General features: G+C 30.0%; 9 protein-coding genes across 19 annotated transcripts in view; 2 read left to right on the top strand and 7 right to left on the bottom strand.

Moving 5' to 3' along the window:
* Positions 1 to 1,901, top strand: LOC109599496 (cytochrome P450 6B1). Its single transcript, XM_020015497.2, has 3 exons — positions 1 to 1,146; positions 1,419 to 1,670; positions 1,723 to 1,901. The coding sequence occupies exons 1-3, from the start codon at positions 174 to 176 to the stop codon at positions 1,878 to 1,880; spliced, it is 1,383 nt and encodes a 460-aa protein (XP_019871056.1). The 5' UTR covers positions 1 to 173; the 3' UTR covers positions 1,881 to 1,901.
* A 252-nt stretch (positions 1,902 to 2,153) lies between these two features.
* On the bottom strand, positions 2,154 to 3,621 carry LOC109599488 (O-acyltransferase like protein). Its single transcript, XM_020015490.2, has 6 exons — positions 3,478 to 3,621; positions 3,229 to 3,422; positions 3,033 to 3,177; positions 2,791 to 2,980; positions 2,597 to 2,739; positions 2,154 to 2,541 (listed from the first exon to the last, which is right to left on the bottom strand). The coding sequence occupies exons 1-6, from the start codon at positions 3,613 to 3,615 to the stop codon at positions 2,347 to 2,349; spliced, it is 1,005 nt and encodes a 334-aa protein (XP_019871049.2). The 5' UTR covers positions 3,616 to 3,621; the 3' UTR covers positions 2,154 to 2,346.
* Positions 3,622 to 3,691: 70 nt separating this feature from the next.
* On the bottom strand, positions 3,692 to 5,954 carry LOC126265907 (nose resistant to fluoxetine protein 6-like). The gene is made up of 6 exons (XM_049968803.1): positions 5,888 to 5,954; positions 5,071 to 5,222; positions 4,775 to 5,013; positions 4,609 to 4,715; positions 4,305 to 4,495; positions 3,692 to 3,865 (listed from the first exon to the last, which is right to left on the bottom strand). The coding sequence occupies exons 1-6, from the start codon at positions 5,952 to 5,954 to the stop codon at positions 3,692 to 3,694; spliced, it is 930 nt and encodes a 309-aa protein (XP_049824760.1).
* Positions 5,955 to 6,896: 942 nt separating this feature from the next.
* On the bottom strand, positions 6,897 to 9,506 carry LOC109599486 (nose resistant to fluoxetine protein 6). Its single transcript, XM_049970541.1, has 12 exons — positions 9,445 to 9,506; positions 9,238 to 9,389; positions 8,945 to 9,186; positions 8,781 to 8,887; positions 8,534 to 8,727; positions 8,311 to 8,480; positions 8,092 to 8,260; positions 7,850 to 8,043; positions 7,650 to 7,797; positions 7,400 to 7,592; positions 7,201 to 7,343; positions 6,897 to 7,082 (listed from the first exon to the last, which is right to left on the bottom strand). The coding sequence occupies exons 1-12, from the start codon at positions 9,503 to 9,505 to the stop codon at positions 6,912 to 6,914; spliced, it is 1,944 nt and encodes a 647-aa protein (XP_049826498.1). The 5' UTR covers position 9,506; the 3' UTR covers positions 6,897 to 6,911.
* A 2,040-nt stretch (positions 9,507 to 11,546) lies between these two features.
* On the bottom strand, positions 11,547 to 15,804 carry LOC109599499 (nose resistant to fluoxetine protein 6). 2 transcript variants are annotated; one of them, XM_049968760.1, is made up of 12 exons: positions 15,700 to 15,804; positions 13,857 to 14,008; positions 13,559 to 13,800; positions 13,393 to 13,499; positions 13,135 to 13,331; positions 12,918 to 13,087; positions 12,694 to 12,862; positions 12,442 to 12,635; positions 12,240 to 12,387; positions 11,993 to 12,185; positions 11,790 to 11,932; positions 11,547 to 11,734 (listed from the first exon to the last, which is right to left on the bottom strand). In XM_049968760.1, the coding sequence occupies exons 1-12, from the start codon at positions 15,764 to 15,766 to the stop codon at positions 11,555 to 11,557; spliced, it is 1,962 nt and encodes a 653-aa protein (XP_049824717.1). In that variant the 5' UTR covers positions 15,767 to 15,804; the 3' UTR covers positions 11,547 to 11,554. The 2 variants fall into 2 exon arrangements, with proteins under 2 accessions (XP_049824717.1, XP_049824719.1); XM_049968762.1 differs by having other exon boundaries at positions 13,857 to 14,016; positions 15,700 to 15,730.
* Positions 15,805 to 16,206: 402 nt separating this feature from the next.
* On the bottom strand, positions 16,207 to 19,182 carry LOC109599509 (O-acyltransferase like protein). The gene is made up of 12 exons (XM_020015508.2): positions 19,022 to 19,182; positions 18,791 to 18,930; positions 18,515 to 18,738; positions 18,376 to 18,464; positions 18,139 to 18,320; positions 17,605 to 17,777; positions 17,375 to 17,549; positions 17,130 to 17,323; positions 16,933 to 17,077; positions 16,706 to 16,877; positions 16,512 to 16,654; positions 16,207 to 16,447 (listed from the first exon to the last, which is right to left on the bottom strand). The coding sequence occupies exons 1-12, from the start codon at positions 19,128 to 19,130 to the stop codon at positions 16,304 to 16,306; spliced, it is 1,890 nt and encodes a 629-aa protein (XP_019871067.2). The 5' UTR covers positions 19,131 to 19,182; the 3' UTR covers positions 16,207 to 16,303.
* A 937-nt stretch (positions 19,183 to 20,119) lies between these two features.
* LOC109599500 (nose resistant to fluoxetine protein 6) lies at positions 20,120 to 23,233 on the bottom strand. 3 transcript variants are annotated; one of them, XM_020015501.2, is made up of 13 exons: positions 23,128 to 23,233; positions 22,593 to 22,732; positions 22,213 to 22,421; positions 22,086 to 22,156; positions 21,841 to 22,034; positions 21,609 to 21,781; positions 21,339 to 21,510; positions 21,094 to 21,284; positions 20,888 to 21,041; positions 20,659 to 20,830; positions 20,466 to 20,608; positions 20,275 to 20,407; positions 20,120 to 20,213 (listed from the first exon to the last, which is right to left on the bottom strand). In XM_020015501.2, exons 2-13 carry the CDS (start codon positions 22,695 to 22,697, stop codon positions 20,182 to 20,184), a joined length of 1,749 nt encoding a protein of 582 aa, XP_019871060.2. In that variant the 5' UTR covers positions 22,698 to 22,732; positions 23,128 to 23,233; the 3' UTR covers positions 20,120 to 20,181. The 3 variants fall into 3 exon arrangements, with proteins under 3 accessions (XP_019871060.2, XP_049825365.1, XP_049825357.1); XM_049969408.1 differs by lacking the exon at positions 23,128 to 23,233 and adding an exon at positions 22,937 to 23,091 and having other exon boundaries at positions 22,213 to 22,522; XM_049969400.1 differs by lacking the exon at positions 23,128 to 23,233 and adding an exon at positions 22,937 to 23,091.
* Positions 23,234 to 23,957: 724 nt separating this feature from the next.
* On the top strand, positions 23,958 to 25,003 carry LOC109599517 (DNA replication complex GINS protein PSF3). Its single transcript, XM_020015518.2, has 3 exons — positions 23,958 to 24,145; positions 24,201 to 24,469; positions 24,523 to 25,003. Exons 1-3 carry the CDS (start codon positions 24,040 to 24,042, stop codon positions 24,754 to 24,756), a joined length of 609 nt encoding a protein of 202 aa, XP_019871077.1. The 5' UTR covers positions 23,958 to 24,039; the 3' UTR covers positions 24,757 to 25,003.
* The window catches only part of LOC109599515 (hepatocyte nuclear factor 4-gamma), a 38,568-nt gene continuing 35,610 nt past the window's right edge, over positions 24,951 to 27,908 (bottom strand). For 4 of the 8 annotated variants that reach the window (XM_020015515.2, XM_020015512.2, XM_049963191.1 and 1 more), the window contains exons 7-9: positions 27,373 to 27,546; positions 27,041 to 27,277; positions 24,951 to 26,443 (exon numbers count right to left, since the gene is read on the bottom strand). In XM_020015515.2, coding sequence (XP_019871074.1) covers positions 26,160 to 26,443; positions 27,041 to 27,277; positions 27,373 to 27,546 — 695 coding nt within the window. In that variant the 3' untranslated portion in view covers positions 24,951 to 26,159. The remainder of the gene's footprint in view (positions 26,444 to 27,040; positions 27,278 to 27,372; positions 27,547 to 27,908) is intronic. The other 4 variants (XM_020015514.2, XM_020015516.2, XM_020015513.2 and 1 more) reach the window with 4 other exon arrangements.

Here is a 27,908-nt window from a genome sequence, read left to right as displayed (position 1 = left end):
GTCCTTATTTAACGCATGTAAAATTAATGAGATAAAAATCATTATGGAACTCGTTGTGAAACAAACCATATGATTCGTCCATTGTAGGTTGAGTTCGATTCGTGTTAGTCGTTTTAGTTTATCAAAATGTGATAGAAAAGCAGTAAGTTTAATGAATTGGGCATTTTTGAAAAATGGATCTTTGCTCCCGCCAATTCAACTTTTTCGTGGAGGCCTCGACGCTGCTCTACTGCCTCACGTTGTTTACATTTGTTGTTGTCGGATTGTTTTTGTTCGTCCAAAGTGTTTATTCGTTTTTCGAAAAGCAGAAGATACCGCGCGGGCCGCTCCCGTCGCCGCCCTTCGGTAATTTGAAGGATGTGATTTTCAAAAGGGTCAACGTCAACATACATTTATGGAAATATTACAATAGATTCAGGAGGAAAAAGTACTGGTTCGGAGGGTTGTACATACTGTTCAAACCCTTGGTGATGATCCTTGATCCGTATTTGGTGTACACCGTTTTAACAGACAATAATCATTTCGAGGATATAGATGACGATATATCGGAGGAAAATGCGTCTGCAATTTATGACGACGCAATATTAGTCGAGTTTCTAAAGAAATACGACGCTTTAGAAGACAAGTTCCTCAATACCATCGATTCTGCGACATCGATTTATGACTTTTATGTAAAAGCGTCGACTCACTTGATCGGAATTAGTCCCCTGGAATTTTCCACATTGGAAAAGAAGGATCATCCCAGGCATCAAAGCACATTCAGTTATTACTTGTCCCTCAGTTACCCTCAGTTATGCCAAACGTTCAATATTAATTCTAATTACGGTAACACCGGACTCACCAATTTGCTGAGGAAAGAATTGGAAAGAAGGAAAAAGAACGACATTAGGAAAACAGATTTACTCAACAATGTCTCCAATGCAAATGAATTGAACACTGATGCTTACATTAAGCACATCAGTGAGTTTTTCTTCGACAGTTTGGAGTTCGGTCAGTCCCTTACGCAGTTCTGTTTATACGAGCTGTGCGAAAATGAAGACACACAGCAGGAACTTATAGGCGAACTGAGGAGGTTTAGAAAAGACAATGATGTTATTACTAGGGACAATATTGCAAAGTTAACTCTTTTAGATGCCATTATTAAAGGTAAGTGTTATAATATTTTTTGTAATTTTGAAAATTAAAATTCAGGTTGATGTACAACGTATTTTATCTTTTAGTATAAATAAATACAAATCCCAAGTAAATATTATTTATCATGTCACATTATTTGTTTACATGTATGAGTTTTTAGATTAAAATTTAATGGTTCAATTTCACATCTGTATTAAATATAAATAAATATGCCTAATTAGAGTAATTTCAGAAACATAATAATAGTAAATATAAACAAATTAGATTAATTGATACAATTTTAGAAACTCTTCGAAAATATCCGCCTCATGCATCAATTATTAGAAGATGTCATAAAGATTATAAGAATGAAAAATATCGACTAAATCTTTTGAAAGAGTGCCTTACTGTTGTGTCTGTATTTGGAATACATCATGACCAACTAAACTTTCCAAATCCAGAGCAATTTGATCCTGATAGATTTTATGTAGAAAACGAGAAGTACATGAAGTCGTACTCATTTATACCATTTGGTGTAGGAGCAAAGAGTACTATTGGTATGTACTTTGATCAAATTTTATTATTTGTTATTTATTATGTTTGTTCTAGGTATGAAGTTTATTGTGTTGCAATTAAAATTATGCATTTTAAGTATTTTATCCAGATATAAAGTGACCTTAAAAAGTTCAAGCAATTTGGTGTATGATCCAAAGAAACTAACAATATCTCCTTCCTCGCCTTTAATATTCCATTTTGAACTATTGTAGCAATAAAATATTTGTTTGAAATTGTATTGTTTTATTTTATAAAAATCGTTTTCTTAAGGTAACACCAGTTATAGGTAAGTACAAAAATTATGTTTTAAATTTTCTTAAATACGTATCTAATTTTTTAAAAATATAAACTAGTATACAAATACATTCAATTACTTATACAAAATTCAGGTTTAACTACTCCTAATAAATAATTTAATGAAATTAAAACATACCAAAAAATTAATTTAAAATATTTGCACTTATTTACATTTCCTGTATATTTACGTTAATATTAATACGTGACGTATACTGAATAAATGTATGTAATGTAAAGTTGACACTCATCATGATGAAGACATTAACTCATTAATCAAGTTATATACAATTGTAATAACACGTTTTTTACCGTAATAACAAATCTTAATTGCTGTTACACGCATCGTCACTTACCACAGAATTATTTTAAATTGTACATTGTTTATATTCTCGTTTGCATTTCTTCTTCCGAAAAGTCCACCGTTTTCAACGATTTTTCTGACGAATCTTCCTCCTTTCTCTTCGATAGTTGCGGCACAAATATTTTTTGTAACGCTGATATTGGCATTTCAAATGCTATGCATAACATAGTGCCAACTAAGTATGAAATGAGGATGTCGGACATAGCTGTGAAAAACTGGAAACATTCAAAATAAAATCTGAAAATTAATTTACTAATAGCTGCAGCTTACAAAATAATAGTCGCTTATAAAGAGGGGCGATCTTATCGTTCCTGCTCTGAATTTTGCCAAAGCGACATGAACTATATAAGTGCTGTAGGTCAGACGTCCTAAAATCTGGACATTGGGTAATTCTAAAATCCACTTGGCAAACCCTGGAAATAAATAGGTTTATTATAAATAAAATTATTTCAGTTATTACTTACATCCTATGTTTAAGGTGGTTCCATAAATTCCTATAGCAACGCCTAAAGCGAATAAATTTTTTCCAACGGACCAATAAAATGCTGCACCCAATCTGCTGTACGTAAAATCCTCTTTGTACATGATACCAGCTATTAAAATGATGAAAATGCACAAGCCAAATGATAGTATCCACCATAGAACCACATGTATCTGTAAATTACGTTGCTGCATTTCTAACTTTACAACTGAAATTGATAATTACCTTTTTAACATTTATTTTGGCATTTAAATTCTTGTAATATATGTATCCACAACACAAACCAATAGCGTAGCCCCCCAAGTTGGAGTATCCAGAAGCATACAGGAGATGCCAGTGAGGGATTTTCAGTAAGAGGTGATACAGTGGTCTAAAAGTAACAGAGATGTACAACTGTTGGTGACTGTGATAAAGTACTTACTCTGGGAACTGGCGAATTACGATGTCGCTTTGCACTACGTAACTAACTATGCCGGGGATCATCATGCCAATTATTAAGTTAATTCCCAAAATTATTTTTGCGTATCTCTGAAACTTCCAAATCAACGAAAGTACTATCAACGATACTAAAAACAACTGAGTATCAGACGCCAAGTACCAAGTTTGTTGCATGCACTGAAACGAAATATTAATTTGGATTAAATGAGTTTAAATATTTTCGAAATTCTACCATGTTTTCGTTATCGATGTAGTTGTTGATGTATAAAAGATTGGCCCACCAATTTTTTCTGCAATTTGTATATTCTGTTCCGATTATTTTATTCCAATAGGGGCCGTTAGATAAATGTATCAACCAAGTACTGTGCATTGCTAATACCACCATAAGAGTAGGAGTTAGTCTGAAATTAATTAATATGAGGAACTTTTAGTTTTTTTAAGAGATTCTACCTTATGTAGCGGTTTATAAATGCCAAAATTATATATTTCAGGCTAAAGGTTCTTTTCCTCTCAAATATCAAAAAGAAATGGTAGGAGAGCAACCAACCAGACATTAAAAAGAATGATTGTACTGCGTATCCTCCATTAGCTAAAAACATGTTCAGTATTTTTTGAGTCATCTAAAACAGAAAAAAAGTGTTACAAATTTCTAATATCTTGTCCTTTAAATCTGTAGGTTTTAGCAATTTTTAGCTTTCAAATAGTGTACACAGTACAGTACATAAATTTAACAGAATCACCGTATAAAATTAAAATGTATCTCATATTCAGCATGTAGCATAAGTACATGCTGGGCAAAAAATAACCTGTTATGCATTAAAAATGAGTTGACCTCTAAATATATAAGGACCAAATTAAAGTACCAATGAGAAATAATTGAAATAAACACACAGATCGACCTTTGAAAAGACTTTTGTTGTTCAGTTCTTGTTGTAGGTTGGTTTAATTTAGATTTTACTCCATACATACACAATAAATATTAAAATATTTTTAAAATATAATTCAAATATATGTAATTTTATTCATCAAATAAGAGTATAAACTGTATACTTATCTTACATTTTCCACATAAGTTGTGTTCATTATTGGACTAGCCAATGAAACCATAATTGTATGAGACAGTATAACGCATAACATGTTGAAAAATCGAACACCTTGCATTGATTTTAGTTTCTCTTCTGAATTTTTTTCAATTCTGGTTAATCTATACCAGTTTCTGGGAATAGAAAATGCTGCTATTAATTTGCCACCTAAGAAATATATATTAATTTACAAGTATAGTTATGCACATTTATTAACATTTCTTCTGCAACGTCTAAATTTAAAATGTTAAAAAGTACGTGGATACTGGAGTTATACTCACATGGAGTGCCTGTAATTTTCTCGTATTTTTCTTTGGACTTGTACCTGGCACAACCTTCGTAAAATGATGCGAAAATAATAAAAACAATATACGTAACCAATATTATCCTAAAATGATGAATGACTTGAGATCGTGCAATTGAGAATTTTTTATTCGTTCAACTTACGCAACCAGAATGTCGTATTCGTCAATTTTGTATTTTGTCTCTGGAATCAGACAATGTATACTAGAAATGTTTGTCGTAATCCCCGATTCTTTAAATTTATCATTGTAACACTGTTCGAGTTCTTCCGACAACACCAAATCGTCTTCAGCCCTTCGTGTGGCATTGGGACAAGTTGTCGGTACACAAACCCCATATCTAAGCTGGTCGTGTCTGTAATTTGATGGATTTGAGGACGCAGCCTGAAAAGATGGTCCGCGATTTTATGATACTGCTCATGAATTAGCAACGATGGGTACCTTTATGATTTCCCACGATTTTGAAGGGCTGTTTGGATTTAATCCTTGAAGGTTCAGACTGATTGTACAGTATAGGGCTTTTTCCTCTAGTAACATACATCTGTCGAAGTCATCGAGATGGAAAACTGGTGGCATTTGTGCATATTCACTTCCTGAAATGTTTTTCACTCAATAATTAATAATCAGTTAGGTTTAATTTAGGAAAATTTTAAGTGTTGCTTAAATATGCAATAATCTTATTAAATTCAATTATTAAACTTCCTCTTTTTCTAGCAAAATAGTTTTTTTTTTGAATTTATCAAATACATGGAATTTGTTAGATAAATTTCAAACTTTAAACACCTGTTCAAAAAAATAATTTTCGAGAAATAGATGATTGTGCAAAACACATTTTTATGGCACAATTATTCTCAAGGTAAATTTTATGTACACAACTTTCAAACGGTCTACAAAAGGTAAATTAATTGATTACCTGAAATTAAGTCAATTTTTTATAATTATAAAGGAATACACTTTTTTAATAAATAAATAAATAAGGGTGTGCTATTGATGTTATTTTGAATGAAGAAATTTTTAAAAATTAGAAATCTTATCAGAATTGTGCTTATCTAATTTAACTTTTTGTAACGTATCACAACTTATTCAAAAATTTTGATAACCCGGTTAGATTATTAAAATATATTAAGATTATAATAATAAAAAATGTTTAAAAAGTGCATCCCCAGTGGACAAATAAACAAATATCCACGTTTCTAAATTTATTTTTTTTCTAAATATATTTATCAATTAAATAAATTAAAAGGGAAAAAATAGAAACCTGTGATTTTGGGAGTGCAAGTGCTTATCTGCAAAAAGAACAGGAGGCAAGCCACAACACCAAACATGATCATGACACAGAACTAGAACAGGCACATCGCAATCTAAAAGAACGACTACTCTTATGGCAATTGGCACGGTTACTGCAGATAAAAATAAACGACATACCTCCACTACAATAAATTTACATCTTTTTTTTATTTAAAAGCGTTCGCAGCAACCATAATGCTTACATTGAACCTCTGGAAGTCCCTGTAATTGCACGAACTTGACAGTTGTCTAGTATGTATTAAATTGTGAAATTTTTTTTATCTTTGAAAAACCTTAATATTATGGGGATCTTTTTATTCTAATTTTAGCAAGTTGTACTCTAACAGGACTGGTGGATAGTTGAACCGGTTGTACACAACCATAAGAATTATTTTTCAAAATGATTTGTTAGAAACATTGTTTTTTAATTAGGCGATTTTATATGAAAACAACTTTTTTATATTACTGTGGTGTACTATGTTTACTACTTAAACAGCCTGTTTTGTAAAATATGAGTTTGTTGCATTGAACTGATTATATCTTATTGTTTTAAAATGCAAATGTCCAGGATATGATTAGGTTAATAAATATCTTCAATTTATTCATAAATTTTCATCATGATAATCTGCTCATGTTGTATAGATTACATAAATAAAAATAGATTTGAGTGAGAGTCCTTCTAGCACCCAGTAATGCTTCTTTGCGAAAGTCGTTTGTCAATTTTTATTTATTTTTAAGTAGTGTTACAATTTCTTGGTTCATAATTCTATGTGAGGTAAACTGCTTGCCTTTGACCCTATGGTAATCAACTCGTTTGACCTTCCTGCGGAATATTTTCTTGAAATTTATTCATATGACTTTTGTTTATTTACGTTTTTTAATAGCAAATGCAATTAAGTCTTAACATACTACTTAATTTTTTAATTTAGACATATACGTAAACGAAAGTGCTATTGTGGTAATAAATAATACAATTATGTGTAATTAGTATAATTTTATTTTAACTTTTTATTGTTATTGTCAATTTCTGGTTGTTGTGTCTTTTCCTTAGTCACCTTTTGCGGAACAAACACTTTCTGTAACTCTGATAAGGGCATTTCAACAAACAGTGTTAGCAATAATCCAGCAAGGAATGCCATGAAAATGTCAGCCAGCCAATCGTTAAACTAAAAAAATGTTTACTTAATAAAAATATAAATTCAAATAATCGTAATTTCCAAAAACTCAAACAAAATTTTTAATAATTCATTTCCCAAAGAAAGTTTATAAAATGGTGTGACTTACCAAAATGAATTCATCAATATAATTAGGGTATCGTTTTAAAGCTGGTCTAATTTTTATTAAGGCCACATGTATTAAAAATGAACTGTAAACTATTCGTCCCAGAATATAAGTTGGTTTCCATTCCAGGCACATTTTGACTATCCCTACGATTATGAATAAATACATCACCGTGTTTTAGTTGAGTAATAACAATACTCACATCCAATACCCTGAGAAACACCAAAAATAAGCAAACCTATTCCAGTGGTAAAAACTGTTCTGCAAAGAGATACATACACTGATGCCCAAAATATATTTTTTTCAGTGTTAATGTTGTAGATAATTAATCCTGGAAATATTATAATTCCTAAGGGTAACAACAAACATATTATCCACCATAATACTACATAAATCTGAAAATAATATGTAAGTTATTGTATGTAGGAATTAAAATATAAATATTTATTTACCTTTTTGGTGAATAAGTTGACATTTTTATATTTATAGTATATGTATCCATATGCCATGCCAATAACTAGACCCGGAATATTTCCGTAGGACGCTGTTAATTGGGAATGCCATTGACTTAGGTGAGGGAATTTTAGAACGTAGAATACCCTAAAATGTTGTTATTATTGTTTGCGATCACTTAGTTGAATTTGAACGTTACTCTGGTTCCGGAAATAAAGTGGCTTCATATTCATTGATGTAGTTCACAGCGAAAGTTACAATAATGTGGATTCCTAAACACGACCCCAATATCAATGGAATTTTACTCTCATACTTTTTCATAAAATACATAAGGATAAGACCTAGGATGAAATATTGAGTGTCCACTCCCAAATACCAAGTTTGCATCATACACTGTAAAGGAAACTTGTGTTTAGTGGCTTAATAAAATACGTATTTTACCATTTCTTCCTTATTGATGTAGGTTTGGAGATATAATAGGTTTGTCCAGCCATTTTTCCTGCAAATTCTGTACTCATGGCCTATACTTTGATCCCAAAGCGGTCCATTTGATATGTGAGGGAGCCACGTTGCATGAATTAATAGTACAAACAACAATGTAGGTGTTAGTCTAAAATAAATGAGGGTAAAATTAAAATTCACAACATACACTATTGTTACCTTATACATCTATTGATAAATATCAGTACTAATTCTTTGGGTTTCAGTTCTTTTTTTCCTTCAGAATACTCGAACAAACCGTAGGCCAGCAAAAATCCTGCCATCAAGAAAAACGTTGAAACACACAAAGGTCCACTGGATAAAAATAAATTTATAACCATATCTGAAATCTAAATTAAAAGTTACATTGTGGTATTTTAAACTAAGTTTTGTATAAACCTACACTTTCAGGCCATTTTGTGTTTGTAACTGGTACTGCTAAATTTGTTAATGCTGTGTGTGACAGTATAACTAAAAGTAAGTTGTAAGTTCTAACTCCTTGTATGCATCGCAGCCTTTCAATGTCCGGACTTTCCTTTACTGTTTTAAGTCGTATCCAGTTTATGGTTAAGGAAAATGGTGCAACAGCTTTTCCCACTTAAATTATTGTTTCGTTATTAAATGGGCATTAAAAACAAATTTTTGCTTACATGGTGAGTGTAAAAATTTGTTATATTCTTCTTCACTTTTGTACCTGTGTACTCCTTCCAGAAATGTGGCAAATATAACGTACGAAATGTACAAAATAAGTATTATTCTTAAAATAATGACGCAAATAATTATAATAATTCGATGAATTAATGACTAAACTTACGCCACAACAATCTCAAACACACCAATAGGATATCTATTAGTATTTTGAGTGTCACACAGCATCCGTGTAATTCGTCCTTTTAGTCCTTGATGCACAAACTTTTCATTGTAACAGTTTTCAATCAGCTTCCATAGTTTAGGATCATCCTCATCCATGATGGGAATATGTGGACATTGGTCCCGGATACAAATATAATGTCTTAATATGTCATGTCTATAGTTCATTCTGTTGGAAATCGCATCCTGGAAGTGTACACATTTGCAAACGTTTAATTATTAACAGATGAATTTTACTTGTATGATTTTCCACGTGTCAGAAACGTTATTAAAATCCAGTGGCTCCAGTTGATAATCGAATGAGCAGAAAAAACTTTCATCGCCTCTCAACATGCATCTATCATAGTTGTCCATGTGAAATAATTCTGGCATCTGTGCATATTCTTTATCTAAAATCAAGTGAATGGTTGAAATATAAATTGTGTATGGGAAATTATACCTTACCTGATAATTTTCCATCGCAGCTAAGGAACACTAAAAATAGGAACAACAATGTCTCCTTCATTTCCAACAATTGACTAATTGTTTGGCACCATATACCACTGTATAAGTATCGTGTCCAAATAAAAAATTCAACTGTTTGATCACCATTTTGTAACAGTAATTGTATAATCAAATAATTAGTCACAAATTAATTTATATGTATTTTCTATTAAAATAACTTTAAAGTGCTATTTTCTTTTTTATTATTATACTGCTAATTAATGATCTATTGTTAAACGTATTCAATTGTAATTGGTATTTTTTGAATAAAACATTAACTACATTTCTGGTATGGTAATTTAACTATAAACATATAATTTAGGAAGTGTCAAAACAAACAAGGGTCCAAACTACTTTTTTTATAATGTAAATTATATGAGTTGGTGTATACCGTACGAAAAATGCTCTTCGTGTCTGGATGTTGTAAGAGATGGATGCACGACAAAGAGAGAAAAGTTTTGCCCGGTAGTAAGAATCCCTACTCTCAGAGACAATGCGCCGTGCTGGTGCGCGCCGGCGCACAATGTAAATTAATCTTTGCGAATGCATTTAGTAACTCTCCGTATGCGTAGGGATGTAGTTCGAGTTCTTCGGATGCTCCATTTAAATTCCGTAACTTTGTATAATTTTCAATCTGTAAAATGAAATATTTTTTGAGGGTATATCAAAAACAAAAATAAGTATTCTAAAAATAAACTACTTTTTTCAAAATAAAAATGTATCCCAAAAATTAAATAAAATATACTAAAAACAACGTCTGCGGAGACGAACCGCATGCTAAACGCAGCAAAACCAAATGATCCCCTCCAGTCAGTTCGGCCCGCCCACATAATTGCATGTATATCTTTCCTTTTTGTTTACAAAGGGGTATTGATGTTCCGTCTCAATATGCGAGTAGACACGCTCATCATTTTTGATACGGTATAGAGATACGGGTTTTATGAAAAGTATCACAATCATTGAGGAGGATGTAGTGTGATCCGTTTAGATCGAAAATCCTTAATATATCCTTCAGATATAAAAAGGATATTTTTCTGTCACATCTTGTACTTTTTGACAGCTTTTCATATTTATCATCGGTGTCTCTGTGAATTAGTTTTAGTTTTAATACATATTATTAACTATTATCTCATCCAAATTAGTTTTAAATAAAATTTCCACAAAAATAATAAATAATTCAGTAAATTACGAATTATGAATTAATTATTTTAATAAGACAATAATTTTGCTTTCTTATTTTATAAATCCACAATAACATTAATTAATTAACAGAGAGTAAAGTCAATTAAATTATGATATTGGATATTTATTTGCAACGAGATGCAGAAATAATGTGCAAATAATTTTAAAAATAATTAATATAATTATTAGATGACAAATGCTTTTAGAATTAAATTTTATTCTGCAATTATATGGTATAATTAAGACAGTCGTTATGAAATAAAAATAAATCAATTATAAATGTTTATTTTATTGTTATTTATATCCTAGGCTAATTATAAACTAAATATGTTAAATAATTAATAATTAGTCGATTAACTATTTGCTGTAAATAAGAAAGGCTTCCCCAAAATGATTTCATTAAAATATATACTTTTATTATTTATAAGTTGTAAGTTTTGGATTTTTGAACTTTGACTTAATAATAAACTGAAGAAGTTGAGTTAGATTAAGTTACATAATTACACTTGCTGAGTAAGAAAGGGACCCCAAAATGATTTTCTTACGTGTATATACATTTTTCTAACTTTTTATTATTAAATTGCTTTAAAAAATCTCTCACAATTTGTAAATATTGTTTAAAGAATTTTTTCAAAGAAGATGCTTTTAATAATAAATAATTTGGTTTCAAATTATACTTTCTCATTTTATAAATCAACAATCCTCGTCTAATACTTATAACTTTAATAAATTGAAAGTAAATTTTTTCTTTGTATAAAGAATATTCAGAGATGTATAAAGAATTATAGGTTTCAAGTACAGTATATATTATTAAGAAAAAATAACATAACAAAACTATAATTATAACAAAAATTATAAAGTAAAAAAACAACTAAATCCTTTTAAATTTTTATTTTATTTTTTTCTTTTCATCCTCTTGTTCTTGTTTTTCTTGTTGTTGTTGTTCTCCCTTACTTCGCTTTTGTGGAACCAACAACTTCTGTAATTCTGATATGGGCATTTCCACAAATAATGTTAGCAGTAAACCAGAAAGGAAAGCGGTGAAAATATCACAGAGCAAATCGGACACCTGCAAAAGGATTAATGTAAATTAAATATAAATAATAAAAAATCGTTAAACTTACTATAATGAAATCTTCAAGGTATGTTGGATATCGTTTTAAGGCTGGACGAATTTTAATGAGAGCTACATGAATTAAAAATGAACTGTACACTATCCTTCCCAAAATATAGGTTGGCCTCCATTCCAGGCTCATCTTGGCTATCCCTACGATAAAAAAGAAACTCACCAACGTATTTTATTTGAGTAATAATTTCTAGTACTTACATCCAATACCTTGAGAAACTCCGAAAATAACCAGACCTATTCCAGTGGTGAATACAGTTCTGCAAAGTGATATATAAACCGACGCCCAGAATATATTCTTAGGTGTGTTTGGATCGTATATAATCAATCCTGGGAATATGATGATTCCTAATGGCAACAACAGCACTGTAAACCACCAAAACACTACGGACCTCTAAAATATTTATTATTAATAATCATAAAAATATATAGTGTCACGTTTACGTACAGTACTAGTAAATATTTTAACATTCTTGTATTTGTAGTAAGCATATCCATATGCCATACCAACAACTAGACCTGGAATATTTCCGTAGGATGCTGTGAGTTGAGAATGCCACTGGCCTAACTTTTGCAACTGTATATTATAGTAGATCCTAAAAATGAATTTATTTATTTATGCACTTTAAGATAGTTAAACGAATACTTACTCTGGTTCAGGGAAAATGGTAGCTTCATAATCATAAATGTAATTCATAATGAAGGTGAAGACAATGTGTAGTCCCAAACAGGATCCTAATATTAATGGAATTTTGTTTTCATATTTTTTCATGTAGTAGATTAGTACGAGCCCCAATATGAAAAATTGAGTATCTACGGCCAAGTACCAAGTCTGCATCATGCACTGAAAACAATATATTTAAATTTAATGTTTTTATTGTTTTTTGTTATAAAATTGTTACCATTTCTTCACTGTTAACATAAGTATGAAGGTAAAGTAGATTTGTCCACCAGTTCTTTCTACATACTCTGTACTCATTTCCTATATACTGATCCCAAAGTGGTCCGTTGGAGACATGAGGAAGCCACGTTGCGTGGATGATTAACACAAAAGCAAGGGTAGGTGTTAACCTGAAATTATGAACCGCAAACTTTATACCTCACAAGCACAAATACAATAAACTACCTTATACACCGGTTAATGAATATCATTGCCAATTCCTTTGGCTTTAATTCCTTCTTTCCCTCTGAATAGTCGAACAATCCGTAAGCCAACAAAAAGCCTGCCATCAAGAAAAACGTTGAGACACACAACGGTCCACTAGACAGGAAAATGTTCAAAAATTTTTCTGTAACCTGAATTAACCTTCAGAAGTGTGTCACACAATTTGATTTCTACTTACGGTTTCTGCATATCTTGTGTTTGAAAGTGGCAGACTCAAATTTGACAAAGCTGTATGCGAAAGAATGACCAACAATAAGTTATAAGTTCTGACACCCTGTATGCACCTCAGCCTTTCGATATCGGGATGTCCGTCCTTTACAGCTTTCAGTCGTATCCAATTTATGGTTAACGAAAAGGGTGCCACGAATTTTCCAACTTAAAACAAATATGGTTATTTAAATTGGACAACAATGGACTGGACAATTTTCATATTTACATGGTGAGTTCACAAACTTATTATATTCTTCTTCCGACTTGTATCTGTATACTCCCTCCAGGAACGTTGCAAATATGACGTAACCAAAGTACGAAATAAGCAATATCCTTTAAACATTGTTCAGATAATTAGTCTCAGCTCAATTGATAATTAAATCAAAACTTACGCGACGAGTATTTCAAAGTAACCAATTGGATATCTATTGGTCGTTTCCGTATCACACATCATTCGTGTAATTTTCCCTTTCAGCCCCATGTGCTCATATTTTTCGTTGTAACAGTCTTCGATTAGCCTCCACAGTTCGGGGTCGTTTTCGTCCATAATGGGAATACCCGGACAATGATCTCGTACACAAATGTAATGTCTAAGACGGTCATGTCTGTAGTTCATTCTGTCGGAGATGACGTCCTGAAAATATTGTTTGGTTAATACACGTATGAGTGTATCTTTTGGACGTATTTTACTTGTATAATTCTCCATGTGTCCGAAATATTCTTCGAGTCTAATGGTTCTAAATGATAGTCAAAGGAGCAAAAAAAACTTTCGTCACCTCTCATCATGCATTTGTCGTAGTTGTCCATGTAAAATACATCGGGCATCGATGCATATTCTTTATCTGAAATACTTTTATTAATTAAAAATATATATAACTATTGAATATATAATAAATAATATTAATAAAAGTGACAATGAAATGTTAGGGACCTAACTCTACAGACAAATCAGATCTTTTTTTCTAAGTTATCAATTAATATACGTTTAAGATATTTGATTATTTTTCTTGAAAACATTTGCCATTTCTTTATTACAATCTTCTTGCAGTGTTTTTTTTTAAATAAAGTGATAAAACTATGTAACTTTAATTCGGCTGAAGAGAAGTCGATAAGCTTGACATCAAAAAAATTAGTTTTCTCCGATTTATCTATCTGTTAGAGAGATTGATATATTTTGTTGTCTCCCAAAGCGTTTTCAAAGACATGGTGGCCAAATAGTGGTCATCAGCCATATCTCAGGATCTAATATTCCTAAAAGTATGTTTGTTTGGAAGTTATTCATAATAAATTATTTGTAATAAAACTTTCAAAAGCATAATTTGCTCTACTTTTTGCCAGCCCAAAATAAATAATCATTAGTAAAATTAAACACTTTATTTATTTTTATTATACAACTATGTAATTGTTAAATTTAAACATCAAAAGAAACAGTTTCCTTTGATCTATCTTCTATGTTTTAAACTCTTTTAATGATATTAATACAGTTTCTCCTTCTAAAGATATTTTCAAATGAAGTCAGTAATTAAATTAAATAAAACAGTCATTGAAATGCTTAGAAGGGGATTAGGGATTCTCCCTAAACATTTCACTCATTGAATTTATCCATTAAAAATTATACGCAGTTCTCACTTTCACACTATGGTCAACCATTTCATTAGTTATCGAAAGTCGTCTTACCGACTGTATTCAAATTTCGTCATTGTAAATGTGATGTTTTGAGACAAACAATTTATTTGATGTAATTACATTAATAGTATAATTAAGACTACTTATTGTTGTTACTACTGACTGATTATTTAGTGTCAATTAAATATTAAATGCATTAATTAAAACGCATTTAAACAAAATGTTTAATATTTAATAATTATTCTAATTATAATTAATTAAGAAACTGTCTTATATTAAGTAAGAAGGGCGCCTTAAAATAATTTTCTTTTCTACAATACTTTAATAAATTTTTAACCATGAATTGCTCTAAAAATCTATTTTGATTTCTTTCCAGAAATGTTGAAATTAATTTGTGAATGTCATCAAAATAAATAATATTATATTTTAATTGTAAATAATTCTTTTTCATTTTATTGATCAACAAATCAGCCTTTTATAATCTGGATAAATTGAACATAAAAATGTAATAATGTAATAGTTAAATGTTTTTTTATTTAAGATTTAAGGAGATACAAAAATATTGTTAAATAATTAAAACTACATAATTAATTCAATTAAAATGGTAAAACATGTTCTATTTTAAATATAAATATTTCTCTGCCATATTGACTAATTATTATTTAAATTGTCTAATTTCAAAAAAGAAAAATGCCCCCAAATTCGGTCTAAAAAAAACTAGATTTGTGATGAAGAGATTCATCTAAGGTGCTTCAACTCCACCATAATATAAAATCATAAACCGGCCAATGTGAAATGGAATTGGCAAAATATTATATTAAATTAATTTCTTAAAATTCATAATTTTATTTGTAATCCAAAACTAATTAGTATAGAAAGTTTGTTTTGTTATAAAAATTCTGTTTACCTGACACTTTTCCATGACAGCCGAGAACCAAAACAAAAAGCACAAGGAACGTAAACTTCATCATCATCGTCTCTCGAATTGGTGTTTAAAACTGGCACACTTAAGTACTGTGTCCAATATAAAATGCTAACATATCAATTACTTTGTTCACCGTGTTTCGCAAAACAAAATTGCGTAATAAAATAATTAAAAGAATTAATGTATTAAAGTGCACCAAACATATATTTTCGATTAATATAGACTCAAGGTGCCAATATTGTCAGTGCATAATTGTTTATTTATATTTTTTGTTTGTAAATTAATGATGTAAAGGGTACATAACATTAATTAGATTGAAAGCGAATTGATTTATTGAATATAAATAGAGATCTATAATTAAAATAAAATTTTTTTAAATCGATTTTTATCTTTACTTTTCATTGATCATCAGTGAAGATAATTGTAATGTGTATTTTTTATTATATTCTATATATTTATGTTAATATTCTATATACAACATTTTTGTGATTACTCTTTATTGTGACAAATTTGTGCGCATTCACCATTTTTACAATTGATATAAATGGCGAAAAAATATTGTATACAAAAATATCTTTGTAAATTGTTATTCGATTTTGTTGAGCACTTTATTCTTCTTAACCTGTGGCACAAATAGCTTCTGTAGCTGCGATGCGGGCAGTTCAATTAAAATGTGCATCAGAAATCCGAGGAAAAATGACATTGTGGCGTCTATTAAAAATGATCGAAGCTAAAATTGTTTTATTATTATTATTAGTAGTAAATAGAACAATAATAGTAAAATAATTACTGACCAAAATGCCATCAGAAACAACCAAAGGTTTAGTTGCTGTTGCTGTTCTATAAAACACGTAAACATAATGGACTACATATGTACTGTAAGTGAAATTTCCCATAAATATTGCTGGCCTCCATTCACACACACTTTGTGCATAGCCTGAAATAATAAAGTGATAAATTAGATACTCAATATTAATCGAAGTACTACCTCCTATTTTTTCGCTCATTCCTAAAATTCCGACTCCAATTCCAATGGAATAAAGTGGACGTAAAATCACTATTAACAGAGCCGAAGTTAATCTGGAATATTGGTAGCACGTAATTCTTACAACCATTATGGGAAGGCCCAAAAATAAAATCCACCATAGTAATTTTTTAATCTAAAACCAGAAAACATTGTTAATTAATAGTCGATAATTCAATAAACACTTTTACCTTGTTATCAAATATTCTACGTTGCCGGCATTTGTAATAAATATATCCGAACATTAACCCTATCATGTAAGTTGCCATATTTGAATAAGTTGATGTGTAAGTGGCGTTAAATAAAAACGTTCTGAAATTGTTTAGTTTGGAGTTCCTGAAACGTCAAAATGTGTAAAATGTTCACTTTTAACACAGAATTAACTTACTCTGGTGATATTCTGAAAATTATGTCCAAATCAAATATGTAACCGACAATGCCAGGAATTGCCATGCCCACCACTATAAATATTGATATAATAGAAAAAGCTCTGTTTCTAAATTTCCATATGACTGAGAAAATTAACAACGATAGTAAATACAGTTGTGTGTCTGCAGACAGATACCACGTAATAAAATAACACTGCAAATGAAACAAATGTATTTTGGTGTGGAAAATGTTTTAACACGTTACCATCTCAGGTTCTGTAGATATGTTATTAATAAACAATAGTGTCGTCCACCAATTTTTTTGGCAAATTTTGTATTCCAAGTCAGAATATTGGTCTTTTACTGGTCCATTGTATAAGAAATTAAAAATCCATGTGCTGTATCCGAAGGTGGTTATAAGAAAAACTGGAGGTATAATTCTAAAGCAAATAGTAAAAATTAGTAAAATATTGTTGGGTAATTTCTAAAAGTTACCTTAAATATCTGTTAATAAATGTTAGTGTGACGTATCTTTTTAAAGATACTGACGATTTCTCTAGTGTTTGAAAGAAGTGATAGGAGAGTAGCCAAGCTGAGAATAAAAAGAATGTTTGGACCAGAAACACCAACCAATTGTTCAACATATGTCTTAGGGGATTCAAGTATATCTGAAAATAATATAAACTTTTTAAATAATTTATTTTTGAATATTTGTTCAAAAGATCAATGGAACATATTGTTTGCATATTATAGTGGAACGAATGAAGTACAAACAAGACATATTAAGTAAAAATGAATGATTAATAAGTAAAATTGTCAGTATGCATAAAATTCAGCATTGTGACGTAAAAACTTTAATTAGATTCTGATGAAATGTGCAGAATATAAGTTGACAAAAATAACCAGATGCAAAATTTTTGAAATCCTGCAAATTAATGCTGAAATTTCGCTTTGGTCAATAGATTTATTTCAGAATATTTTTTAATTTAATAACCTTTAATTAGTTTAATTTTAATAATTATTTTATACCTGTTCTAAATATTTAGTATCTTGCACATATCCTCCAATAAAACTGGCATAAGTGTGGCAAAATATTACCAGCAACATTGTGTAGAATCTGATGCCTTGCATGCATCGAAGTTTTGGTTGTTCGTTTATTTTTTTAATCTTCTCCCAATTCGTAACTATTGACAGGCTTTTAATTATGTCCACTAAAATTATTTGTTTATAAAATATATTTATCAATGTGGTAATAAGTTTACTTACTTCCAAATTTAACCGTTTTGTGTTTCCCATGTTTATAGTCATAATAAGTGGCAAAGAGAACTAATGACATATACAGTCCAAAAGAACACCTAAAATGTAAAGAGTAATTTATCACAATTTAAAAATGTATTAAACCTACATGAATATAATTTCATAATTTCCAATTTCATATATATGATCTTTGCAATTATAGTCAACAACTTTTGTGTCCAGTCCCAAATGTTGATGTTTTTTAGAATAACATTTTCTTATTACGTCTCCAATGTGATTGGGTTCTATTTGATATTGGGGACAAGCATCCTCCACACATATTGCATAAAACAACTCGTCGTGGTTATAATAATTAATATTTTCTTTGGTTTTCTAAAAGAAATCTTATAATGTATTTAAATTTTAAAAATTTTAACATTTTTACCAATATGCTCTTCCATATTTCAGATGATTCATTGATGGGGTTCAGTTTTAGGGAAACTCTGCAAAAATGCTTGTTTTCTTGGTGACATTTGTTTTGATCGTCGATATGAAAAATGGGAGGAAATTCATCGTATATGTCATCTAAAAAAATTCCAGAATACCTTTTTAATTGGTGTGTTCAATATTAATCATTTCTTTTTTGTAAAATCACAAATATTCTCAGTTCTCTCACCTGGAATTAAATCACTTTTTACTTCTAAACTGATACCGACAATTATCACAATCACTGTACAGAACAGTAACATTTTATTATTCGAAGAAATACGAGTAGAACATTTCATTTGATTCTACACGTCCGAAAGTGCAAGTCTGCATTCTTTTAATTTTGCTATTCTTTTATTTTTACAAGCCAATTAAAATGTATAATTGAACGTATTATTTCTAACGCTTTGACAATTCCGCTTATAACCTCCATCATAAATCCAATTTTTAAATTTATTAACTTTATAATATAATTACAACGAAATTAAGAAGTAGTTTGTGTTTTCTTATGAAAATGAGAGTGGCAATCCTTGATTTTTAATGAATAATGTAATTTACTTAAACCCACATCAGATCATTAACGATATTAACAATATATAAATTATGTAATCCAAACTGAAAGTGCATACAACTACCAAATTACCACTCACGATCACATCAATACATGCATAAAACGACAAAATAAAAGTTGATACATTTACACTTGAAAATCAGGACATATCCATGACATTACAGTGTCGAAATGTTTAAAAAATAAGCATTTTCTGATGTATACTATAGAGTAATACGTGATGGCCAGTGCGTACACTGAACAGAATGCATCTATTTATAAATAATAATTATTTTTCAGTTATTATTATTTTTAAGTGGTTTCATTGTTCTTAATCCAAGATTATTTCATATTACTATAGAGTTGATAATCCATAGGCAATTATGCATGATCTGTACTTTTACTGTTAATCTGCACGTAAAACAAGGACGTGATATTGGTATAACACTTATTAATAATTTAAGAGGTATGAATATTTGCAGACAAAATGAATACAAGGTTTTCATTTAGTTATTCTCAGACAAACTGTAATTTTTTGTCGTCTTGTGAAAAAAAGTAATTGTAATATCATTTTAATTGTAAAGCATTGTTTGAAAATTTGTAACCAACTATTTATTACATTAATTATATACATTTACATTACAATGTAATGTAAAGATTATTTTACTATTATTTTTCTGTTAATTTGAAAACATAGTTGCAATAAATAGACTCATGTTTTAAAAAAATATGGTTAGCACACTTTTCAATTATTTATTAAAAATAAAATACAAAAATTGTACCATCCTTGCCGACAGTCTCTACTTTTTTACACAAATTTCCAAAGTACATGCTATTATAATTAAAAAAGTTAAAATAAAAATTTAAAACAAGTATTTAATTTAATACTTAACATGTTTTGTAGGCAATTTTTGAAGTCTTTGGTCCATAAGTCTTTTGTAAGTTTTGCATTGGTTTCTCTATGAGAAAATACATCACGAATCCAACCCAAAATGACTGAAATACATCAGTCAAAAATATGTACATCTACAACAAAAAAATAACTAAAATCTCTGTATTAAAAATTGTTTCATGTGTTACTTACGAGCGTAAACATGTTGAGATTTAATAGGTTTCTCTGTGTGATGTGTTTCTGGAAAACGACAGCAAAATGAAATATATACGTGCAGTAAGTGAAGTTGGCCACCACACTAAATATTTTCGCTTCACATATTTTTTTTACAATTCCTACGGTAAGTAAAATTAATAAAATGGTGTGGCATGTACTGATACATTACCTCCTCTGCCCTCGGCAACGCCAAGCAGGAATATGCATATTCCCAAACAAAATATTGGTTTTAGCAATGAGCCAACCAAAGCACCAAGTACACCTCGATGGTTATAAGTGCTGGTTATGAAAAGTACGATAAATGATAGCGATCCAGATAGGTAGAATATCACAGACATTGTCTACAAATTTTATTAATGATGGTGGTTGGTGAAAAAAGAGTGGGGGATGACACTTACTTTGTTGTTATATAGATATTGTTCTTTACGAGTTTTTTTATAATATATAAGCCCAAAACAGAGGCCCAAAATAAAGGTGTTGGTGTTGGCAATTGTAGAGAAGTACAAAATATCTATTGAACGAGTGGATATGAGTTTTTCCAATTTGCTAATCCTATAATAATCATGTCAGCTTAATTTATATGTTTTTTATTTAAATAACTTACTCTGGACCAATTTGAACTACCATATCAACATGGTTGTAATATATTACACCTGCATAAATTAAACTTATAAAACTAAAAAGTGCAATAAGGGTCTTTAATCCCAAATTGTATTTTATCATGATGTACAATATTATTAGTGATGCAAGATACAGTTGAGTATCTACTGATAGATACCAAGTGGCTACATTACACTAAAATTTAACAATGAAAACACTTTCAGTTCCTATCACATTTAATAACGTTACCATTTCTTTGGATTCCAAAAATAAATTATTGACAAATAAGAGAGGTTGCCACCAGTTATTGTTGCAGTTATTGTGATCCTGTACTAACAGTTCCATAAATGGCCCGGTGTACATTTTGAAACTGATCTTACTTTTGTGTAGCAAAATCATGAGGATCAAACTGGGCCATAATCTAAATTAAGCAACCAATTAAAAAATTTGTCCAAAAAGGTTTCATTTATATTACTTAATTATAAAACTCGTTTTTATAATAAGAATGGAAATGTTTACCTTAATACTCTGTTGATAAAAATTGTGTAAGCAGACTTTAACGTGAATTCCCCGTGTTTCTCTTTAATTTCATACACCTGTATCAACAATAACCAGGCGGAGATCACGAAAAATATTTGTACCACATAACTGTCAAAGGCTGGAACTAAGGAGAGCAAGGGATGTTTGTAAGCCTGCAATTGAAATTAAATTATTAATGCTAGAATCTATTATATAGTACAAGGTGTCATACATTTTCTAAATACTCCGTATTTTCTATGTAGGCAGTTCCAACGCTCATTTGGCTGTGACACAAAACAACAGAGACCATTGAGATAGTTCTTACGTATTGAAATATTTTTAATTTTTGAAAGTCTGTGTTTTGGTTATCTTTAAGAGCCAATTTCCAGTTGCACCAGACAGAAAAGGCTTTTATGTGTTTATTGACTAAAAATTAAAGGATGTAGAAATGTATGAGAGTCGTTGCGGATTATTTACCACTTTCACCGCTTTTGTGGTGTGCATAGGTGGCATATGCCAAAAAAGCAATGTAAATAGCTAAAGATGTTCTGAAATTAATGTAACATGAACAAGTTATTTAATATTAATGTAATAAGTGTCTTACAGAAAAATATAATCATACAGGTCAATTTTAAACAAACCAACATAATTTTTGCATATAACATTGTCGACGTTAAATCTCAAATCCAGATATGAGTATTCCGTGTCCCATTTGTCCGTAACTTCACTCAATGATTTATTAATATTTTTTTCCAGGCACATCAAACGATTCAAATTGTCGTGATCGAACATGGCTTTATTATTTTTGGTGTCCTAAAAGATGCTCGATCATTAATCTTAAAAGCATTAAACACAATTAATGCATAATTTGTCACTGGTTTTTCTTGTATTGTGCCAAATGTGGCAATAAAAACCTGTTTAAAAAGTGTTATAATCCGCGAATTATGTCAAAATACATCAGCATCTTAATTAAAAGGTACTTACCAGAATCGCCTTCCAAACTTGAGAATCATTTTTTAACGTGGTCAGTTTAAATTTTACTTCACAGAACTCATTGACACTAGTCTGGCAGCTATCGAAATCGTCCATGCCGTAAATTGGCGGTAATAAGTCCAAAACATTTTCTGGAAAATAATTTTATTAATTATAATGATTTGCTAGTTCACTTTGTTTATCTAGTTTAATTACTTAACATAAATATTATAAATAATATGAGTTGCAATTAATATTCACGTCGATCAAAACACAAATAACTATTAAAAATGCGTTCTGAGAAAATTTTAAATAACCAAGCTCTCTACATATTAATAAAGACTGTTTTCACTTACCTGTTGCTGAACATAAAGAACAACCAATAAGTATGAAAAGTGAAATTAACATCTTCATTGCAATTTATGAGTAAATAAACTGGATGTGGAAAGACTGTCGGGTTTAATATAATGTTAAAGAGCAAGAAAAATTTTAAATAGTAGATAAGAATTGTACGGACTGTGGTATTGTTAAAGCTTGTTCTTATTACCTTTGCCGGAGACTGGTTAACTTCTCTCATATGCGTTCTCAAGCCTAGGCTGACCCTGACCATTAAGCGTAAATTTTAATAGCATTTTTAAAATTTTGTAATTGTTTGATTGTAAAGCGAATTAATGCGTGCCGTTGTTGTCATGGATGTGTCAGATTTTTTTTGTGGTGAGCTTAATAAGACGAAAATGAAAGGTAGTATCAATCAAGAGTTATTAAAACTCAAATTATGTAATTACCATATATTTTCTTATCGAAAAGGTGAATTTGAATGCTATTACAAATTGTAAAAATTTTCTAACTAGCTTTAAACATTAACTATAATTATTATTTTCTTTTATTTTTAATTAGAAATGCTTGTAGTACTTGAAATATCATGTAAACACTCAAAAAATAATCAATATCTTAAATAATCTGCAATAATAATAAACATAGGAAATTATTATGTTACATAACTATTATTTATATTATATTTGAAATTAAATGAATATTTATTATAACAAATAACATCGCTAATCGCTCATCGCTCATTTTTGAAAAACAATATTTATCAAAACGCAAAAACATTCAAACTCTTTGAATAACTTATAAATCTAGGACATGTTTATTGGTACTACTTAAAGAAATTCAATAAATAAAAATAATCTGAAGGATATCAAGAGCAACAAGGAATGTTTTTCAAAAATATTACATTTATTTACTTTAATTGCTGGTAAACATAAGAAAGTACATATTTTTTATATCAAGAAAATAGATAAATAAATATTTCAATGAGTTTTTATTATTATTTTTTTTTGTTTTTCAGGATATTCACTTTCAGCGTCGGCCGCTTGACTTGCGCTAAGGTAGTTCTAATAACTATCAACAAAAAGTGAGGTTATGTTTATGTGTACAGATTCGAATAGTTAAAATAATGCCGTTACCTGTTGCTTATAGTCCTAATTACTTTTCTATAGACGATATATTAGCAACACAAGAGAGAACACCATGCAAATTTTTGGTGGACGTACCCAAAATGGGTAATTATACAACCTAATAATAATATTTAATATTATATCCCTGTTCATATTGTAGGAGCTTTGAATCCGTCTGCTGAAGAGAAAAATCTAAAGGCGGGGACAAATCTGGAACTTCCTATGTGGCTAGTAATGGAAATATCCCTTGGTCGACAGCCAGTTGTTCATCCCGAGTTACCAAAAATCTACAAGGAAGCTTACAGAGAGATCCTAAAGGCTGACGCCACGGCAGTCGATTTACAGAAATTTAGTTTATACTTTTACGAACTGGGATCACACGCTAAGGCGTTTGATTCAAGGGGAGATGTTCAAGATATTTTGGTACATGTAAGTAATTTGCACAAGTGAAATACTGTAATTATCAAATAATTCAATTATAGACATTTAAAACGAGATTTCGACAATTAATGGATTTAGCAGACAACTCTGTGTCTGATCCTTCTGTTCAACATAAATTGGATTTGTTAGAACGGAAGCTATTTAAGGATGGTCACACAGCAAGAGCCAAACTGAATGAATGGCTTTTTGAATCCATATCTTCTCTAGAAGCTCCCTGTATGGTTACCAATCATAAAAAGAGAAAACGTGTTGACGTCGAAGATTTATTGAAGTAAATTAATTCAATTAGTTTAAGTAAGTTAGTTAATAGCATACTTCCTGTAATAATAAAAAAACGTCCATAAATTAAAAACATAGGATTTAAACTATTGGGTACTGTTAATTTATTAAACTATAATTTATTAAAAAATTGTAAGATAATTAAATTCTGTTAAATGACAATAAATGGGGATTAGAAATAAAATACGAATTAACAGTTTTAAATAATTATATGTACTAAAGAAATAAAGATAATATTGCCACCTCCAGCCTTTTTACAAAACATCACCTAAATGTTAGTTACATTTGTAATTAGAACTAAAAATCAACAATATCTACATTATATAATGCCAATTTATAATTTTATCTAATATATCTTGTATTTACATAACAAAATTGTATTATATCTTAATTAACAATGCAAAATATAACCTAATATTGGCATACTTTAATATGATATATATGATGATTATGTAACAACCAACAATTTTTATATCACAAAAAGTTGAGTAGTGGATCCTGAGAACATAATAGATTTATATTACAAAACAACCTGTAAATATTACAGAGTAAATCTGACACATATGTTTTCAGATTCCATTAATCAAAAGCAAATATAATAAAAACACAACTTTAAAATAGTCATTTGGCAAACGGTAACCAATACCTAATCATTAAATTACTCAAACCAATTTAAACAAACTTGCTTTTAACAGTTGTATTCATATTTTAGCATGTAGGAAATTTAAAAATAAAAGAATAAAATTAAACTCAAATTAATTAACATACATAAACTAAAGTAATGTCTTAAATTAATAACATAATATAAAGATTTGTCATTTAGCTAAATATACAGAAAAACAATTGAGCAAAGGTGTCTTTTTAAATATAAATATCAAAATATAAAAAGTATACTGTACCATTTTCTTTTGTTTGATAAAAAGTAAATCTGTCTACTTAAAAATATACATCAGTAACATTAACAATTCAAATTCACAGCCATCATAAGCACTCTATACAAGAATCAACAACATTATATAAAATATCTGTAGCACCTTCTTGGAAGACTATATATTATATGTAATAATTATAGGCTAAAATAATGTGATGTGTATATGAAAATATGCTCCTAAACCCAATAACTATATCTATAATACAACTTCCTAAACCGAATTTTACAATTAGAATAGATATTGTATTCACATTAGCTCTATCAAGTCAATCAATATGATTGTTCACAATTAACAATAAAAATATTGTCGGTATATATATTGTAGAAAAAGAATAATATTTACATGGGTACATAAAATATGTTACTCTATAACTTATTTTAATTATTTGTTTAGCCCACCTGGGGCCGTTGTATTTGTATGTTTTTTAACCTAATACCAAGTATAACAAATTTATACTAAGCTAATACCTAATAAGTAGGTTCTTCATGAATAGGCTCCTGTTTAAAGTCCATGGCGTATGGAGGATCGTCCAAGTTGGTGATCTCGCTCATGATCATCACTGTTGTGGCTCCGCTTGTTGGAGGACTGTTAATGTTACCGTTGATCAAATGATCAGTTGGACTACTGGGAGTTGTGGTCGGTGATGTGATCGGACTGTCGGCCGAATCACTGGTACTGTGGTAGTTGGTGTTGGCTTGGGCCGGTACCACCAGAGCCGGATTATTTTCTCCGCTGGCTCCTAAAAACGGTTCTGTATTTTACTTAGTTGCATTCGTTTTGGGTGCAGCTAAAATTCATTGCACATAGGTCGGAAAAGGAAAACAATCGTGTGAAAGCGGATGACGAAGCAGTGCGAGTGTAGCATGTGGTGAAAAACGATCTGAAGTAATACAAATTCTGATTTCAGGTCATTATTTAAAGGCAGTAAAAAAACAAAATTAAAAAACTTGTTATCCTCAAGCGAGGCAAGCGTGTGATGCGCCTAATTAACTGTAATTGCTCTATTTATAATCTTCTTGTAATTATCAGCGTTGACAATTATATTTTTCTAGTTATTAATTAGACGTATTTACATTACATACGGCAATAAATTGAAATTAAGTATCATTAACTCTACCAAGTATAACGTAAAAAATTGATTAATAGTAATTTAATAAACTTTCTTTATTACAATGAATGTTAAGAATGAAACATGCAAGACATTCCAGAATCTATATGATAGTCATTTAGAGAAACGTTTGTTTTATTCTTATTTAATTTGTTTATTACATATTAATTTTGGAACATCAATTAACATATAGATCAAGTCACAGAAAACAAGCAGGCATTAACAATGGCTTTAACTTACCTCCCAGTAGCATTTCCTGAAGCAAGCTGTCAATGTGAGCCATACCAAACAGTTTAGCGAATTGAATTTGTTCAATCATTTGGCAAGTTATGGACTGAAGTGCTGGCAATGTGAGTAGCAATTCGCCAAATCTTCCTCTGCTCTCATATTGTCGATCACTAATGTAGTCTTCCAGGTTGATCTGAATTTGATACCTCAGGGCCTTGATACGAGCAGGTTCACTCAAACCTTTTGCGTCTGTAACGAATTGTAAAACAATTTATTTTGCCATAAAGTAACGTTTTAAATCATTGGATATATTGTATAAGTATAAATAAAAATTGAACACTCACTTGGATCGAAAAACACGATGGCCTTAAGACATGCGAACTCCGTATCGTCGATTTGCACCTCTGTCATAGGTTTCACCAACTCGTCCATGATCCTGGTACCAACTCGGGCGATGCTCAAATCTGGTGATAAAGTTCTTTGATCTGGTAACATCGCAGCTACGGTGGACAACCGTCCTAATTTATTATTTTTGCTCACTGTATGGTTCGTACATTTTCAAATACTTAATATTATAATATAGCTCAGCCAGCTTAAATGTCTAAACACAATCCATGTTCCCAAAAAAGTAGTGCAAGACAAAACACAATAATGTTAGTAGGTATATCTCTCATCTACGGCTACACTTACAATGGTACATTATCTGGGGCCCAAGTTAATGAAATTTTTATTATTACACCTGTACGTGAATTTCACTGGTTTAAGTGTGTGTGTATGTGTGTGTGTATATGTATATAATTTATGAATAATTTAAATTAGTGGTTTTAAAAATACATTCATCCTTGCGGCAATGATTTTGCATATTTTGATGGTAGCAATA

This window comes from Aethina tumida, chromosome 1, assembly GCF_024364675.1.
Source record: "Aethina tumida isolate Nest 87 chromosome 1, icAetTumi1.1, whole genome shotgun sequence".
Classification (NCBI taxonomy): Eukaryota; Metazoa; Arthropoda; class Insecta; order Coleoptera; family Nitidulidae; genus Aethina; species Aethina tumida.
Note: the sequence above shows the minus strand (reverse complement) of the source record. Positions and strands in the feature narration are given on the sequence as shown.

Coding starts and splice junctions, on each gene's coding strand:
- LOC109599496 (XM_020015497.2), top strand. CDS start 174: ATGGATCTTTGCTCCCGCCAATTCAACTTTTTCGTGGAGGCCTCGACG. Junction 1,147..1,418: donor TTTAGATGCCATTATTAAAG/GTAAGTGTTATA, acceptor ATACAATTTTAG/AAACTCTTCGAAAATATCCG. Junction 1,671..1,722: donor AGGAGCAAAGAGTACTATTG/GTATGTACTTTG, acceptor TGTTTGTTCTAG/GTATGAAGTTTATTGTGTTG.
- LOC109599488 (XM_020015490.2), bottom strand. CDS start 3,615: ATGCACAGTACTTGGTTGATACATTTATCTAACGGCCCCTATTGGAAT. Junction 3,423..3,477: donor ACATCGATAACGAAAACATG/GTAGAATTTCGA, acceptor ATTTCGTTTCAG/TGCATGCAACAAACTTGGTA. Junction 2,740..2,790: donor AACCACCTTAAACATAGGAT/GTAAGTAATAAC, acceptor ATTTATTTCCAG/GGTTTGCCAAGTGGATTTTA.
- LOC126265907 (XM_049968803.1), bottom strand. CDS start 5,954: ATGTTTGGTGTTGTGGCTTGCCTCCTGTTCTTTTTGCAGATAAGCACT. Junction 5,014..5,070: donor AATCGTGGGAAATCATAAAG/GTACCCATCGTT, acceptor CCATCTTTTCAG/GCTGCGTCCTCAAATCCATC. Junction 4,496..4,608: donor GAAAATTACAGGCACTCCAT/GTGAGTATAACT, acceptor TATATTTCTTAG/GTGGCAAATTAATAGCAGCA.
- LOC109599486 (XM_049970541.1), bottom strand. CDS start 9,505: ATGAAGGAGACATTGTTGTTCCTATTTTTAGTGTTCCTTAGCTGCGAT. Junction 8,044..8,091: donor ACATCAATAAGGAAGAAATG/GTAAAATACGTA, acceptor TTTCCTTTACAG/TGTATGATGCAAACTTGGTA. Junction 7,344..7,399: donor TGTTTCTCAGGGTATTGGAT/GTGAGTATTGTT, acceptor TCATAATCGTAG/GGATAGTCAAAATGTGCCTG.
- LOC109599499 (XM_049968760.1), bottom strand. CDS start 15,766: ATGATGATGAAGTTTACGTTCCTTGTGCTTTTTGTTTTGGTTCTCGGC. Junction 11,933..11,992: donor AGTTTCTCAAGGTATTGGAT/GTAAGTACTAGA, acceptor TTTTTATCGTAG/GGATAGCCAAGATGAGCCTG. Junction 11,735..11,789: donor ACCTTGAAGATTTCATTATA/GTAAGTTTAACG, acceptor ATCCTTTTGCAG/GTGTCCGATTTGCTCTGTGA.
- LOC109599509 (XM_020015508.2), bottom strand. CDS start 19,130: ATGAAATGTTCTACTCGTATTTCTTCGAATAATAAAATGTTACTGTTC. Junction 17,778..18,138: donor ATACTAAATATTTAGAACAG/GTATAAAATAAT, acceptor TATTATTTTCAG/ATATACTTGAATCCCCTAAG. Junction 17,324..17,374: donor TATCTACAGAACCTGAGATG/GTAACGTGTTAA, acceptor TTTCATTTGCAG/TGTTATTTTATTACGTGGTA.
- LOC109599500 (XM_049969400.1), bottom strand. CDS start 22,994: ATGAAGATGTTAATTTCACTTTTCATACTTATTGGTTGTTCTTTATGT. Junction 21,285..21,338: donor TTTTGGAATCCAAAGAAATG/GTAACGTTATTA, acceptor GTTAAATTTTAG/TGTAATGTAGCCACTTGGTA. Junction 20,408..20,465: donor ATCTCAACATGTTTACGCTC/GTAAGTAACACA, acceptor TTTTTGTTGTAG/ATGTACATATTTTTGACTGA.
- LOC109599517 (XM_020015518.2), top strand. CDS start 24,040: ATGCCGTTACCTGTTGCTTATAGTCCTAATTACTTTTCTATAGACGAT. Junction 24,146..24,200: donor GGTGGACGTACCCAAAATGG/GTAATTATACAA, acceptor TTCATATTGTAG/GAGCTTTGAATCCGTCTGCT. Junction 24,470..24,522: donor TTCAAGATATTTTGGTACAT/GTAAGTAATTTG, acceptor ATTCAATTATAG/ACATTTAAAACGAGATTTCG.